Source organism: Cavia porcellus, unplaced genomic scaffold (genome assembly GCF_034190915.1).
Source record: "Cavia porcellus strain 051 isolate PalLab524CR breed Dunkin Hartley unplaced genomic scaffold, mCavPor4.1 scaffold_4, whole genome shotgun sequence".
NCBI classification, from domain to species: domain Eukaryota; kingdom Metazoa; phylum Chordata; class Mammalia; order Rodentia; family Caviidae; genus Cavia; species Cavia porcellus.
In genome coordinates this window covers 71,276,492-71,289,966 of record NW_026947487.1, presented here as the reverse complement: position 1 = coordinate 71,289,966, position 13,475 = coordinate 71,276,492, and the positions used below count along the sequence as shown (strand labels likewise).

At 39.3% G+C, this 13,475-nt stretch overlaps 1 protein-coding gene across 4 annotated transcripts in view; it reads left to right on the top strand.

Annotated features, from left to right (window-relative positions):
• LOC100716628 (broad substrate specificity ATP-binding cassette transporter ABCG2-like) overlaps nt 1-13,475 on the top strand; it is a 110,100-nt gene that overhangs the window by 59,935 nt on the left and 36,690 nt on the right. For all 4 annotated transcript variants that reach the window (XM_013150086.3, XM_013150087.3, XM_013150084.3 and 1 more), the window contains 2 exons: nt 12,177-12,278; nt 13,006-13,256. In XM_013150086.3, coding sequence (XP_013005540.1) covers nt 12,177-12,278; nt 13,006-13,256 — 353 coding nt within the window. The remainder of the gene's footprint in view (nt 1-12,176; nt 12,279-13,005; nt 13,257-13,475) is intronic.

Sequence of the window (13,475 nt, the reverse complement as noted above, 5' to 3'; positions counted from 1 at the left end):
TTTTTATCCTGAAATTCTCTTTACTTACTGAATATTAATCCTGAGAAAGAGTAGATGTGGAAGCAGTGAGAGGGAATGGAGGGTGACTCCTGAAGGGAGAACAGAGCTGGGGCCAGGGTGTGCTGTTGGGTGTGGGGCTATGTGTTGTGTAGCAGGCTCCTTGGAAGTTGGAGTGTGTCCCAAAGGGCCCCTCCATTCAGCATGTGGTGATGGGAAAATGCCAGCTTTGGGAAAAAAGCCTAAAGAATAGGCCATGGGGAAGAGACTTTTCTCATGAGGAATGCTGGCTGTGGGTCGGGGACATATCTTGGTGGCCGATGACGTGGAGCCCTCTTGGAGGAGGCATAAAAGGAGGAGGGGACTTCTCAGAATCTGGCCCATTGTAGGGGTTAGAAACTGTAGAGGGCGGGCTGGGGGAATCAAAGCCTGTCCTGGGGCTTGGCTTGGGGCAGGCAGAGCTGAAGTAGGCCCTTCTGAGACCCTCAAGTGGGCTTCATGGTCCTGCTGGAGAGGAAGCTGAGGATCACAGCAGCTCCTCCCAGCTTTGGAAGAGGGTGAGCAGATCTCCTTGCAGATGCAGGCCAACCCTGAGGGGAAGGACCACGCTGGAAATGCTCTCTGCCAGATGTGCTCTTCCTGACACTAAGAGTCCAGGATCTTGGCCTAACAGGGAAGCCTTCAGCTCCGTTGCACATAGGATTTGTTTGGTGTGAGCGTTTTCCCTCCTTAACTCCCGGAGGTGTCTTTCAGCAATGGCAGCTGCAGCCCAGTTCTTATGGGCTTCTTTCTCTCTGCATGGAGGTCACTTGCCTTTGGTAGAATCGAATGGTCTTCTCCCACTCCTTCTTGCATATCTTGGGCTCTCTTGCTGTAAGTCTCCAGCTCTTCAGCAATGTGGCCCACTTCTCCTTTTCCAGTATGAACATTTTGTGCTCCTGCTCTGCCTGGACTTTGGCTACAGTCTCAGTTTGCAGTGGCAGCTCAGCACTGTTTGGTGGTGAACTTTGGTGCTCACTGTGAACTTTTGCTGAAGCTTCTGGCGCTTCCCTCACAGCTGTGCATTTGCTGACTGCAGAGATGCTTGTTGAGTCTGGAGTTGTTGCAGAGACTCTGCCAGTACCTTCTTATTTTTCTCTGCTTCCGAGAGTTGAGTGCAAAGTTGGTTTCTTTGTTCTTCCATGGTCTTTAAGGACACATTTAACCGAGCACCATAGACCAGTTTCTTCAAAGGCACTTTTGGCTGATGACTTAAATCAGGACCATTTTCCAGTTGACTTCCTGTTGTGAGTTCTCTCTCAGTCTGTGTGGTGTCTTTTGGGATCCCAGAAGCCCAGTCTTTCATGATGATGAGCAGGCACTCAGAGCCTTGACATGCTTTCCTTTCTTCCAAAGCAGTTGTTCTGCTTGACCTGGGAGTCTTGCAGTGTCCTTTTCTGCGAGGTGATTTCAGCCACTCATTCCTTCCACCACTGAGCTTCCTGGAAAAGCTGTGAGTGGCTTTCCTGGGTTGGGCATTCTCACTCAGAGCATCGCCATAGCTCTCTGGAGCTACTGTTTGCACATGTTCAACAGGGTTGGTTTCAGCTATTTCAGATGTGAGTGATGTTGATTCCTCTGCTAGGGTCCATATCCTGTTGGATATCTCTGCCATCTTCGACTGCTGTTGTCAAAAACATTCTGATTGCTCTTCTTTGAGCTTCTTGAGGAGGAAAAGTATCTGCCCTGGAATCTTGGCTCTGTCCCTCAACCCCTTCTTGTAGGCTGCCTCCCGATGCTGTGCTTCCCTGGCCTCTTCTTCTAGGTGGGTCTCCTTGAGAGCTGTCTTTAAGGTTTCATGTTCTTTTTGAAGCTGGCTTAGTTTGTTCAAGAGTTGGCATTTTTTGCTTAGTGAGTCCTTCAAGTGGAAGAGCAAGCTGTTTTTCTCTCCTCACTGCAAACCGACTTCTAATAGAACAAAAAATTCTCCATGAAATTAAGAGAAGGGTCAAAAGACCCGCAGTGGCTGGCCACTCCATGGCACAAGGCTGTATGAGCAGTTGCCTGAACCACAGTGCTGGCCTGGAATGTTCAGTGTTTGGTCCAGAACCTAGCAACAGGAGCAGCCCAATGCTATGCTGGTTAGGGAATTGTTTGAGGGGGACATGGGGAACCTGAATCTGTCAGCCATCATGGGCTCTGTTTCCTTGTGCTGAGAGATCTTCAGGGGCTCTTATTTTGCTCTCTGTCTGGGAACAGCCCACTGTCACACATCCCCACAAGCCTGTGATGTGCCCATCCTTACCACCCACTTCTTTCGATTGGTTACATCAGGGTTGGTGGTGTTCGATAGCGGGGGAAAGAAAATCAGTGTTCAGATAACTGTGCACTGTATCTGTCAATGTCTAAGAAGTACAGCTTTCAAAGACACATAGCCTAAAATATTGCCAGACCACATATGTCATAAGTCACTGAAATTACCTTGACAAGAAAGAAAAGCCCTTTGTTTACCCAGTGCTATGGTTGGTTTCTTCTGCCATTCTATGTTTTAGTCTCAGATTTATCCACAGACGCAAACCTGGATTTCAGTGCTATGTCTGGTTCTAGTAAAATCAGTCAAAACAAGGCAGTGATCAAACAAAAGAGATTCAAATAAACTTAGTCAAAACAAGACAGTGAAAGCAATACAGGGCTTCAAATTAAGTTAATAGGAAATAAAAAATGGTTACCATAGTATATCCTGCTATCTTTGGAATGCTGTCCATGCCATCAAAACTAGTACAAGTTGATGAACTGGAACAGAGTATAGCCAAACTAAACAGAGTGATGAAAATAATGTGGGTTTCAAATCATGATACAAGATTAACAGTGTCCACTGCCTTCTGTTTTTAGACAGTTCTTCCCCTTTCACTTTTGCAGGGTATATTGTACATTTTGTTTTCCATTAACTCATTATTTTTTAGATAGGGAGGTAACCCGCTGTTCACCTAAATGGTTCTGAGCCTTTTTACCCCTGAGCATGATCTCAAGTTGTATCCATTTACCTACAAGAGCCTCAAGGATTTCCTTCCTTATAGTTGAGTAGCTCTCTATTGTATAAAAGTGTTATGTCTTTCCAACTTATCTGCAGCTGATGGGCAAGCTACCACCACTTTTTTTGGTTCCCTGTCATATAGAGCATTATTTTCTCATGTTTGATTTTCAGTTTATAAACCCTCTTTCAGGTTAACTATATTTCTTATATAGAGCATCTTGATGGGCCCTATCTCTGGATCCACTCTGCCTGTGTTTCTTTTTATTAATGTATTGAGACCATCTATATTAGTGATTATGGCCAACCTTCTGTGCCTCATCTCTGCCATGCTATTTTTCTGCCTTTGGTTGTCTACTTTTCCTCTTCATTCCACTATCTGCCCTGTTCAGTGAGGCTTCTCTGCTGCTATTCCTGACACCATTGTCTTGTTTCTCTATCTCCAGAATGTCCTTCAGTATTTTTTGTATGATTGGATTGGTGGTCATCAACTCCCCGAGTTCCTCTTTGTCATGGAAGCATCTTGTTTCTCCATTAATTTTGAGAGATAGTTTTTCAGGGTACATCAGCCTGGGTTGGAGATTATTTTCTTTTAGGGCTTGGAATTCTTCACTCTAATCTCTTCTTGATTTGGTGGTTTGTGTTGAGAAGTCTTGTGATTCTGATGGGTTTTTCCTTTATATATAGTTGAACTGTTTCTTTTCTCTTACAGCTTTTACTATTCTTTGCTTATGTTGAATTTCTGGGATCTTGATTATTATATCTCTGGGTATAGATCTACTTTGGTTATAGCTGGCTGGAGTTTAGTATGCCTCATACATCTGAATATCATTTCTTTTTCCTATGCTTGGGAAGTTTTCTATAATTATTTCTATAAATAGTCTTTGTATTTCATTTGTATTTACCCCTGCCTCTTCACTCACATTTTTTATTCTTAAGTTATAGATACTCTTGTCTTGTCATCTTCTAACCTTTGTATTGTTACTTCCTGGTTCCTTGTTATTTTTAAGAGATTTTTTTTGCCTCTTTCCTTTTTATCGGTACCAGGGATCGAACTAATGACTGCCTGCTTTCAAGGCAGGCGTTTATGCCGCTGAGCTAAATCGCCAGGCCCCCAAGGGATCTTTCCTTTCATGATCACAAGTTGCAAACCTGTCTTCAAGGTTTGATAGTCTATCTTTAGTTTCTTTCAAACAGTTTTGCCAGCTTTCAATGGAGTTTTTAATTTCCTGATAATCTCTTTGAATCTGTTTCATGTATTCTAAATTTTTAATATTCTTCATTGAAGGTTTCCCTCCTCTTTCTATGCTCCTCTTTTCTTCCATCTGTGTCTCCTTGAGTGATGCTTAGCATTTCTTTTTTCTTATATCTTCCTTTATTTGTATTAGAATTTCTGTTTTAAGTTCTTTTATAGTTTCATGAAGCTGTTTCTTTATGTCAGTTGCTGTTGCTTCAGAAACTGCAGGTGTGCAACTCCTGATCTCTTCTGTGTTTACCTCTTCTGGGTCGGTACTGCTTGGGTTGGAGGCTGGAGACTGCCTTTCATTTCTTCCTTTTGTCATGCTCCTGGTTTCTTCCAGATAAGTGGGTAGTGGAGTCCTGGGCACTTCCTGTATTGGTTATAATTACTTTGAAGCATGCTGGCTAGGAATTTCTGTTATTTGCTGCTTCCCCCGATCTGCTGGAGTACAAGCAGTGGTAGGGCAGGCTGGCCTCTCCCTTCCGAGCTGGTTAACCACTGGGAGTCTTCAACATGTTAGTGTGTGCCACGTGGGTGAGGTTGGTTAGGGATAGCTTTAGGGAGACCTCAGTCTTGACTATTGGATCACTCAGGGGTGGGACTCAGTCCAGGGAATTTTCACCAGTCTGCTCTGCACTAGGAGTGGCTGAATGAAGCCAACTAAAGTTCTGGTTCCAGGCTTATCCTGCCCAACTCCAAAATGGCACCTGGCCAATCGCCCACTCAGCAGGAAGACTACGTTCCCTGTATTTACCGCCAGCCAGTGCAGTTCTCCATTCTACTGCTCCCCTTCACCACTGTGTATTCCCACTGAGGCCTTCGGGCTTGCCAGCCCCCAGATTCACTGTGACCAGCATCTCCAGATTCCAGGGGCACTTCTTGCACAGTGGGACCGGCTCCAGTGAGAATGCATTGGGCTACTCCTGTTTAAGTTTTTCTTTTCTTTTTAAAAAAATTCTCTCTGTGGGTTCACTTCTCACTTCAGTTTTTTCCTGGGTTGAGGGGACCCATTTCTTTCCCTCTGGTCTTCTCCAGAATGCTATATTCCAGCATCTGGGCTGTTTCTTTGAGAAAGCCCTTTTAGTCTGCTGCTTACTGTTCTACCATCTTCCAAGAATCTGGGGCTTGACTTCTTTGTGGAGATGAATGTGTGGCAAAACAGTTGGTTCCCACACATGGTCTCCTTCTTCCCTGTCCTTTTACATTCTAAGACATGGGGCTCTCTTCTGGAAAATTGAAAGCTACCAAATCAGCTGCAGAGGTCAGGCCCATAATGTCCAGCTTGCAGTCCTCCATGAGGTGAAAGAACCTCTTGGTGCTCTCCAGCTGTCCCTTTTCCAGGGTGAACTGAGACCATGCTATCAGAGCCCTCTCAGAAGTCTCCATGAAGAGTTGGGCCACAGACTTGGGCTTTTCTTTTTCTGATAGTATGACAGATCCCACTCCTTTGTTCAGATGTGTCTTGATAGATTTATGGGTCTAGAAGCTGGTTAAAGTCCTAGCCTGTATACTGGGCTCCTCTGACCTCTGATATGGCTGTTGCTTGGGCCCCTGTCCTAACATTCATAGAACCTATGTCTACCCAACAATCCTCTATATTCTCTGAGAAAAGTTTGTTAAGACAAAGGTCAAAGTTAAAGAAGTGTTCCTCAGGCCATTATCATCCATCCTACTGGCAGTGGGCCTTGGTCTTCTCTGGCATCATCCTGCAGTGCTCAAGGGGAGCTAGTTTTGGAACCCCCTCAACCACTTCCTTCAGACTTCAGTACAGAGACTGCCACTTCTCCAAACAAAAGTCACTTTGTACCACTGTCCTCTCCTCTGGAGGCTGAGATAAAGGATATCCTCTCAGAGCTCTCTGTCACTGCTTGCGGCCATGAAGATACATTCAGTCCAGAGCTTTCTATCCACCTTGAGTGTCAGTCCCTGGGAGGACCCTCCCAAGACATGATGTCATCACATGGCACAGGGAACTCTGTCTGGCCATAGGAGAAGATTTCTATTCTTGCTGTTGCAAGCAGGAAGAGGACAAGGAAGAAGAGAGAGTAATAGAAGTCATAAAGGGCTGCCCTTGTTACCAAACTTCTCTTCCAGAGAGTAGTTCTGAGATTTGAAAGGAGCTTATTTCTCCATGAGTTGTGTTCTCTATTGAAAGCAGCTTGACATAATATCTAACACAGGGGAACAGCTCTCAATGGAGCAGATTCCTGTAATAGCTATAATACAGTGCACTGTGAGGAGCCTGCTCTGTGGTTTATCTTCCAACACTAAAATAAACTGTCAGTGTAATAATCATTCTGTAAACAGTCATTGGTTTCACAATGTACAAGGTTTTGTCTCTTTCCCTTTCTTTTTGGAGTTATCTTGTTACAAGAGAACTCTTTTGTGATTCACCAAAAAGAAAAAGTGATAATTTTTCACTGCATAAAATGTTCTAAGTATCTATTTAGAGTTGTGCACCCAGAACTATAACTGATTATGATAGTGCGGCTGGCCAATACATCTACGCATGTATTGGCCTAATTTAAAACTAGCTGCTTTCTGTGTGCTTTGCTAATTGTTGGTCATTTTAATCTGACCAAGATACCTACACCTGGCTTGCTGAAAGTTTTAAGGTTGTATAAACTGTTTTTTCTTTTATTTTTGCCTGTATGAACTTGTGCTGTTTGCATCTTCCGTGTAAAACAGATTATATATGCGTTTGGGAATAGTCAAACTCACTTAAGACGTTACAGAATGAGGCCTGATGGTCTTGAAGCCTACAAGGGACTTCAGATAAAACCTTAAAGTTTGATAACATAAAGGTTATATGATTCAGATTAATGTAGATGTTTCTGTATGTCAATTTTCAGGTATGTGTGCTGCTTATTTTGGCTTATAAACACTCACAATACTAGCCTAAATGCTTTTTGGCTCACATAGCTTAACAGTGGTCTAATTTAAATCAGTGGATAAAATAAAGATGTCTTTAAACTTGGTGACATCTTCACTTTTTTTCTTTTTAGTATACATGCTCACATGTTATTTAATGGAAAAAAAAAACCCAGTATGACCCACCTAAGGCTGGTTTCTTTCTGTGTCTCACAGTTGACTGCCCATGTGTACTACCGTGGCTGAACCTGAACAGATAAACTGGGTCTTGCTTATGATCAGGCTAGTATGCCATTTGTGAACAGAAATCCTAAGAAGAGGTACAAATACTGATATCACATGCACAGACCACTGATTCCTTTTCCTGTACTTAGCCTTTTCCATGCTTTAATCTTGTTCTTTTTAAAAATTGTTTTTTAAAAAAGCAAACAGAAAAAAGGGTAGAAATGATACAGAATTTCAAAAAATAACATTAAGAAAAAAATAATAAGAAATCATCACTAGTTGTTATATTACATATTGCTATCTCAGAAGTAGTTATTCAAGTAACTTAATCTTGTTCTTTATCCCTAAGCTTCCCTTGGGCATCTAGATTTGAGAGTTATGTCTCCTCACACTTGGTGACTCGTAAATAAACATTTTGTCTTTTTCAGTACTTGTAATTTTAGTGATTGATATATTGTGCAGCAGGCAAAGTGTCTGGTCCAGAAGCATCCTTTCTCCCTGAATTTTAGCTCCTTGCAGGTCCCGAGAGACTGTAGATGAGTCTGAGCACATTCTTCAGTCACTCATCACAGAGAGTGTCCCCAGGCATTTTCCCATTGCTCAGCACTGCTGACTATCTGTGCATTATCTCAGGCATTTATACTGTAGAAACAGTAGCTGATCTGGAAGACATCTTATCCTGCAAGTAACTTCTATAGAAATGACCAGACTTCTGTTTATCTTTCTCTGTAATTTGGCTTCCATTGTGAGAACCTTCCTTTTAGAGATGCCTGCTACTTGATTTTTCAATGGAAGTTGTGGATTGGCATTTATGGAGAGAGTTCTGGTTTAAAAATTATTAAAAGATCTTTGTCAATGGAATTTCTCTTTTAACTTCCCAAAGAAAATGCTCTTCTGGTCTCTTTTCTGGTTTTGGGGACACCTAATATTTGACTGCTGGAAACACTACTGTGGTCTTGTTTGTACTTCATTGCAAGAGTCTCAAGATCTGATTCTAGCATAAATAACGTAAGTGTATCGTTGAGTAGCTTGGTCTCAATCCATTAATTTATATTCTCCAAATTAGGGTGACTTTTAGCTATGTGTCTGTGGTGAGGGAAAACAATTTTCTTATATAATTGCTCCTGGGCTTGATATTCTTAGGTTAGGAGAGAAATGGCTTGAAAATGGACTCTCAAAACTGCGTTTGGTAGAACTTAATTCAGAGTCATCAAAATAAACTGTTCCCAGAATTCCTGGGCACAGCTTTGGAGAGAGTTCCCATGGTTGTTCTATTCTTTTTGCAATTTCCTCCTACACTGCCTGTGGGTTTTTTCCTTACTTTTCTAAAGTAATTTTGTTTTCCATTGAGTGCAGTTATATGTTCAATTCTCTGGCAATGATGTATTTTATTTATTTAACTGATATATTAATAGAATTTCATAAACATGTTAATTGTAGAAATGATGGATTCAGTAAGGTATTCCCATACATTTCTACATCATGAATGGATCATTTCTGTGGACCCTTTTCCTACTCTCCTTTTCCTATTTCTAGCCCTGGTAATCAGTCTCCTATTTCCAGGAAGGTTATTTTTTGTTGTTTCTATATATGTGAGGACATATGATCATAGCTGTCCTCTGTATGATTTAATATGATGTTCTCAAATTCTATCCATTTTTAAAGAAAGGCCTGAAGATTGTATTATATCATCATGATTTTGATATTTGTACTGTGATAATGTTCTTGCTTATTAGTTTGTTGTTTGTGTCCAAGTTTTTGTTTTTTATCATCACCCGTTTGAAACACACAATAATCACATTCCCCTTGAGGAGCTGGTACATGGACATAACACATCTAATTCTTTATTTATCCTTTCCCTTTCCTCTCCCTTCTCTCTCCTTCTCATTTAAGAAGATCTGTCTCCCTAATTCCTATCATCTATGTTTTATTTTGCTCTTTGTTTATAGTTGTACTTCTGATATAGGAGAAACCATTAAATATTTGAGTTATATCTCTTTTTCTGAATGAAGTTAGACTAGGTCTAACTGTTGAAAATAACTAACTTCAGTTATTAAAAATAAGTGTGTAACTGTATTCTTTATGTAATGTAAAGCCTTATAGTTATATTACATTAGGTAACAAAGATAATGCTAATGTGTTGTTTCTAAGTAAAGTTAAGTTCTGAAACATCAATTGCTTAATATACATTTGAAGATGCTTAGCTTCTTTAATTCTGTCAAAGGACAGTATACTTTTGGTTCTATTCATAAATGTATCTCATAAACTTTTGGTATATGGGTTAATGATTTAAGATTTATTTCTAGATCTTCTCTAAAATGTAAGGTGATTAAGAATTAAGTATTGTAATTGACATATGTAATTCTATATGCATAAGTTCAAAATATAAGGAAGAGTTTAATGAAAGAATCTATTTAAAGGGAAATTTGTTTTAATGAAAGAAAAATAATTTTGTCTGAATTCAATGATTTTATAAACATTGGTTAAAAATGTATTCAAGAATCAAGGCAGAAAGAAAGCTATAATGAACATATGCTTTTGGTGAGCAAAATTACTTTAAGTAAGTTCAGCAAGTTATAAGTTTATACAGGATGAATCCATTGAAAGACTTCTCAATGTAGTAACCAAATTTGTTAATATAACTGATATAAGGCAAACACTCAAATATCAATCACATTTCTGTACACAAACAAAAAACTCACTGAGAAATGAGGAACCACACCCTTCACAATAGCATCCAAATAAATGAAATTCTTAGAAATCAATCTAACAAAGGTAGTAAAACATCTATACAGTGAAATTTCCAGTACTCTGAAAAAACGAAATTGAAGAGGATTTCAGAAAATGGAAAGACATTCCTTGTTCACAGATAAGAAGAACAAACATTGTGAAAATGGCCATTCTCCCAAAATTGTTGTACAGGTTTAATGCAATTCTAATCAAAATACTATTAGCATACCTTATAGATCTGGAGAAATCATTCCTAAAATTCATCTGGAACCAGAAGAGACCTAGAATAGCAAAGGCAATTCTGGGCAACAAAAAGTAAGGTAAGAGTCATAACAATCCCCACTTTGAAATCATACTACAAAACTACTATGACAAAATCAGCATGATACTGGCATAAAAACAGACCCAAAGATCAATGGAATAGATTAGAAGATACAACCATAACTGCAAATGCACTCAGTCATCTTATCTTTGATACAGTGATCAAACACTGAAAGAAAGGCAGCCTCTTTAACAAGTTTTACTGGAAAAACTAGCTTTTCATATGCTGAAAACTAAAAGTAGACCTATGCCTATCACCATGCAGTAAAATGTATCAAAAATCTTAATATTAAAACAGAAGCATTGACTCTCCTGGAAGACAAAGTAAGTAGAAATCTTGAAGACATGGGGGTAGGCAGAGATTTCATTAAGAAAAGTCAAACCACATGGGAAATACTTCCCAGAATCAACAACTGTACCACATCTTACTAAAAAAGTTTTTGCATTTCAAAAGAAATCTCCAATAGAGTGAAAAGAAAACCCACAAATTGGCAAAAAAAATCTTTGTCAACTGTCCCGCAAACAAAGGACTTCTATCTAGAACATATAAAGAATTAAAAATAATCAGGGCTTCAAAATTCAAAGGCCCAATCCAAAAATGGGAATCTGAGATGAATAAACACTTCTCAGCTGAAGAAATGCAAATGGCAAATAAATATATCAAGGAATGTTCAGCATCGTTGATCACTAGAGAAATGCAAATTAAAACAACATTGAGATTCTATCTTACTCCAGAATGAATGACCAGGATCAAAAAAATCACCAGTATCAAATGCTGGAGAGGCTGTGGGGAAAAAGCAATTCTTCTGCACTGCTGGTGGGAGTGTAGACTGGTGCAGCTACCGTAAAAATGAATGTAGAGGTTCCTCAAAAAGCTTGGATTGGCGATTCCATTTGACCCAGCTATTCCACTTCTGGGCATATTTGCAGAAGAGTTGCAAACATCATACCACAGTGATATATGTGCACCCATGTTTATAGTAGCACAATTTGTAATAACCAAATCTCGGAAACAACTTAGACGCCAATCAACTGAGATATGTATGAAAAAGATGTAATATTTTTATACAGTTGAATACTACTCAGCTATAAAGAAAGATCACATTGAGGCTTTTATGGATAAATGGATAATTGGATGAGACTTGAGAGACCATACTCATAAGTGAAATAAATAAAATCATGGGCAAGTACTGTATTGTTTCCCTGGTGTAAGACATGGAAAGAGTAAATAAGATCTAAAGACTTCATTAATATTATAAAAGGGTTAGAAACTGCTCAAAGGGAAAAAATAACACAGTGGAAAGGAGAAAAGAAGGAAGAGAAAAGAAAATAATGTAAATTTGTCTGTATACATGAGATAGCAAAGATGGTTGTACTACTAATTGTATTCTTGGAACAAAACAGTTAATGTTCATAGGATTAGATCAGTTTTGCATGTCTCTGTCTGGTACTCTGAGTAACTCTTTTGAAGATCACTGCAAAATAACAACCTTTGTTAAGTTCTACTACCTTGTTTTGGAAGCCTATATTGTTATTGTTTTGGGGTTTTTGTTATTGTTGTTCATTTGTTTCTTTTGTTTATTGTTTTTCTTGTGTTTTGTTTTTCCCTCTTTAAAATAAAAAAAGGAAAGGATAAATTACTGAGGGAAGAGAAGAGTAAGAAGATGAGGGGGAAGTTGTTAGATTCTGCCTTCCCTAGTGTTACCTGTCTTACCCTCTGTAAGGAGTCCTCTGTGTTCCAAGACCGTCAGGTTTGTTTTCTTGTGCTGCCTTTTCTCCTAGGTTACTACTGTGAGCCCTACAACAACCCTGCAGACTTCATTCTAGATGTGTTAAGTGGAAACTCCGCTATTGTAGTAAACCAAGAGGGAGAAAGCTCTGAAGGTATGTGAATTTTTTGGGTACACAGGGGTGTTGCCTAACTGGCTTATCTAAAATTCATTAATGTAGTGACTCATTACCACATGATTTTATAAATTTCTGTTAATGCATTGTTCTGATACCAGTCATCAGATAGGCATTGTTGTCTATGAGTGTTGTAGGTATTTTGATTTAATTGGTAAATGAGCATTTATATAACATTGCCAATTGTAAGGGGAGTTTCCATTTAAAAACAAAAATGTTCATTTTGTGTGTGTGTGTGTGTGTGTGTGTGTGTGTGTGTGTGGTACCGGGGATCAAACTCATGACCTCACACTTGCCAGGCAGGCTCTTATGCCGCTGAGCTAAATCCCAGCCCCATTCATTGTTTATAGTATTTTTAAAATAAGACATTGGGATTTTTTATATTTGCACATAGTAGAAAGTAGGGACTAAAGTTTTATAATAAGAATTATAAATTTGTATGGTAACAAGTCTGTTTTAAGAATTGACATTCAAATTGTTAGAAAAAAGGTCAGTGATTATTGCATACCCATAAGATTATGTAGTAGCCAGGTCAGATAGCTGTCTTTTTCTCATGTGTAAAGTAATGACAGAGCTAGTGATTTCTTTTTGTACACAAGTTTTCACATTAAGATGTTATCCAATAAAAAGTCAGAGAAAACTGTTACATCAGTTATTTTATTCCTGTCTTTAATGTTTCTTGTATTCATCTATTTTTATTCCAAAGCCAGAGAGACTGAAGTGTTTTATAAGAGAAACAAACCAGCTGTAGAAAACTTAGTTAACCTTTATGTCAACTCATCCTTCTACAAAGAAATAAAGGATGAATTAGATAATTCCGACTTCCCAAGAGATCAGAAGAAGAGGAGCTCAGCATTCAAGATCATTTGTACTACCTCCTTCTTGCATCAGCTAAAATGTATTATGAAACGTTCATTCAGAAACTTGCTAGGTTATCCTCAAGTCACTATAATGCAGGTAATTCAGCATATTTTTTCAATGTGATGTGAAATATTCATGTTGAAACAACTTGTGTGTGTCTGTGTGTGTGTGCTGAGACAGATCCCAAAATGTAATTAAGTCTGGCCTTGAACTCACTGTGTAGCCCAAGCTGGCCTTGAATGATCCTCCTGCGTCAGCCTCCAAAGCGCTGGGATTACAGATGTGCTTCACCATACCCTGCTCAGCAGTTTGGTT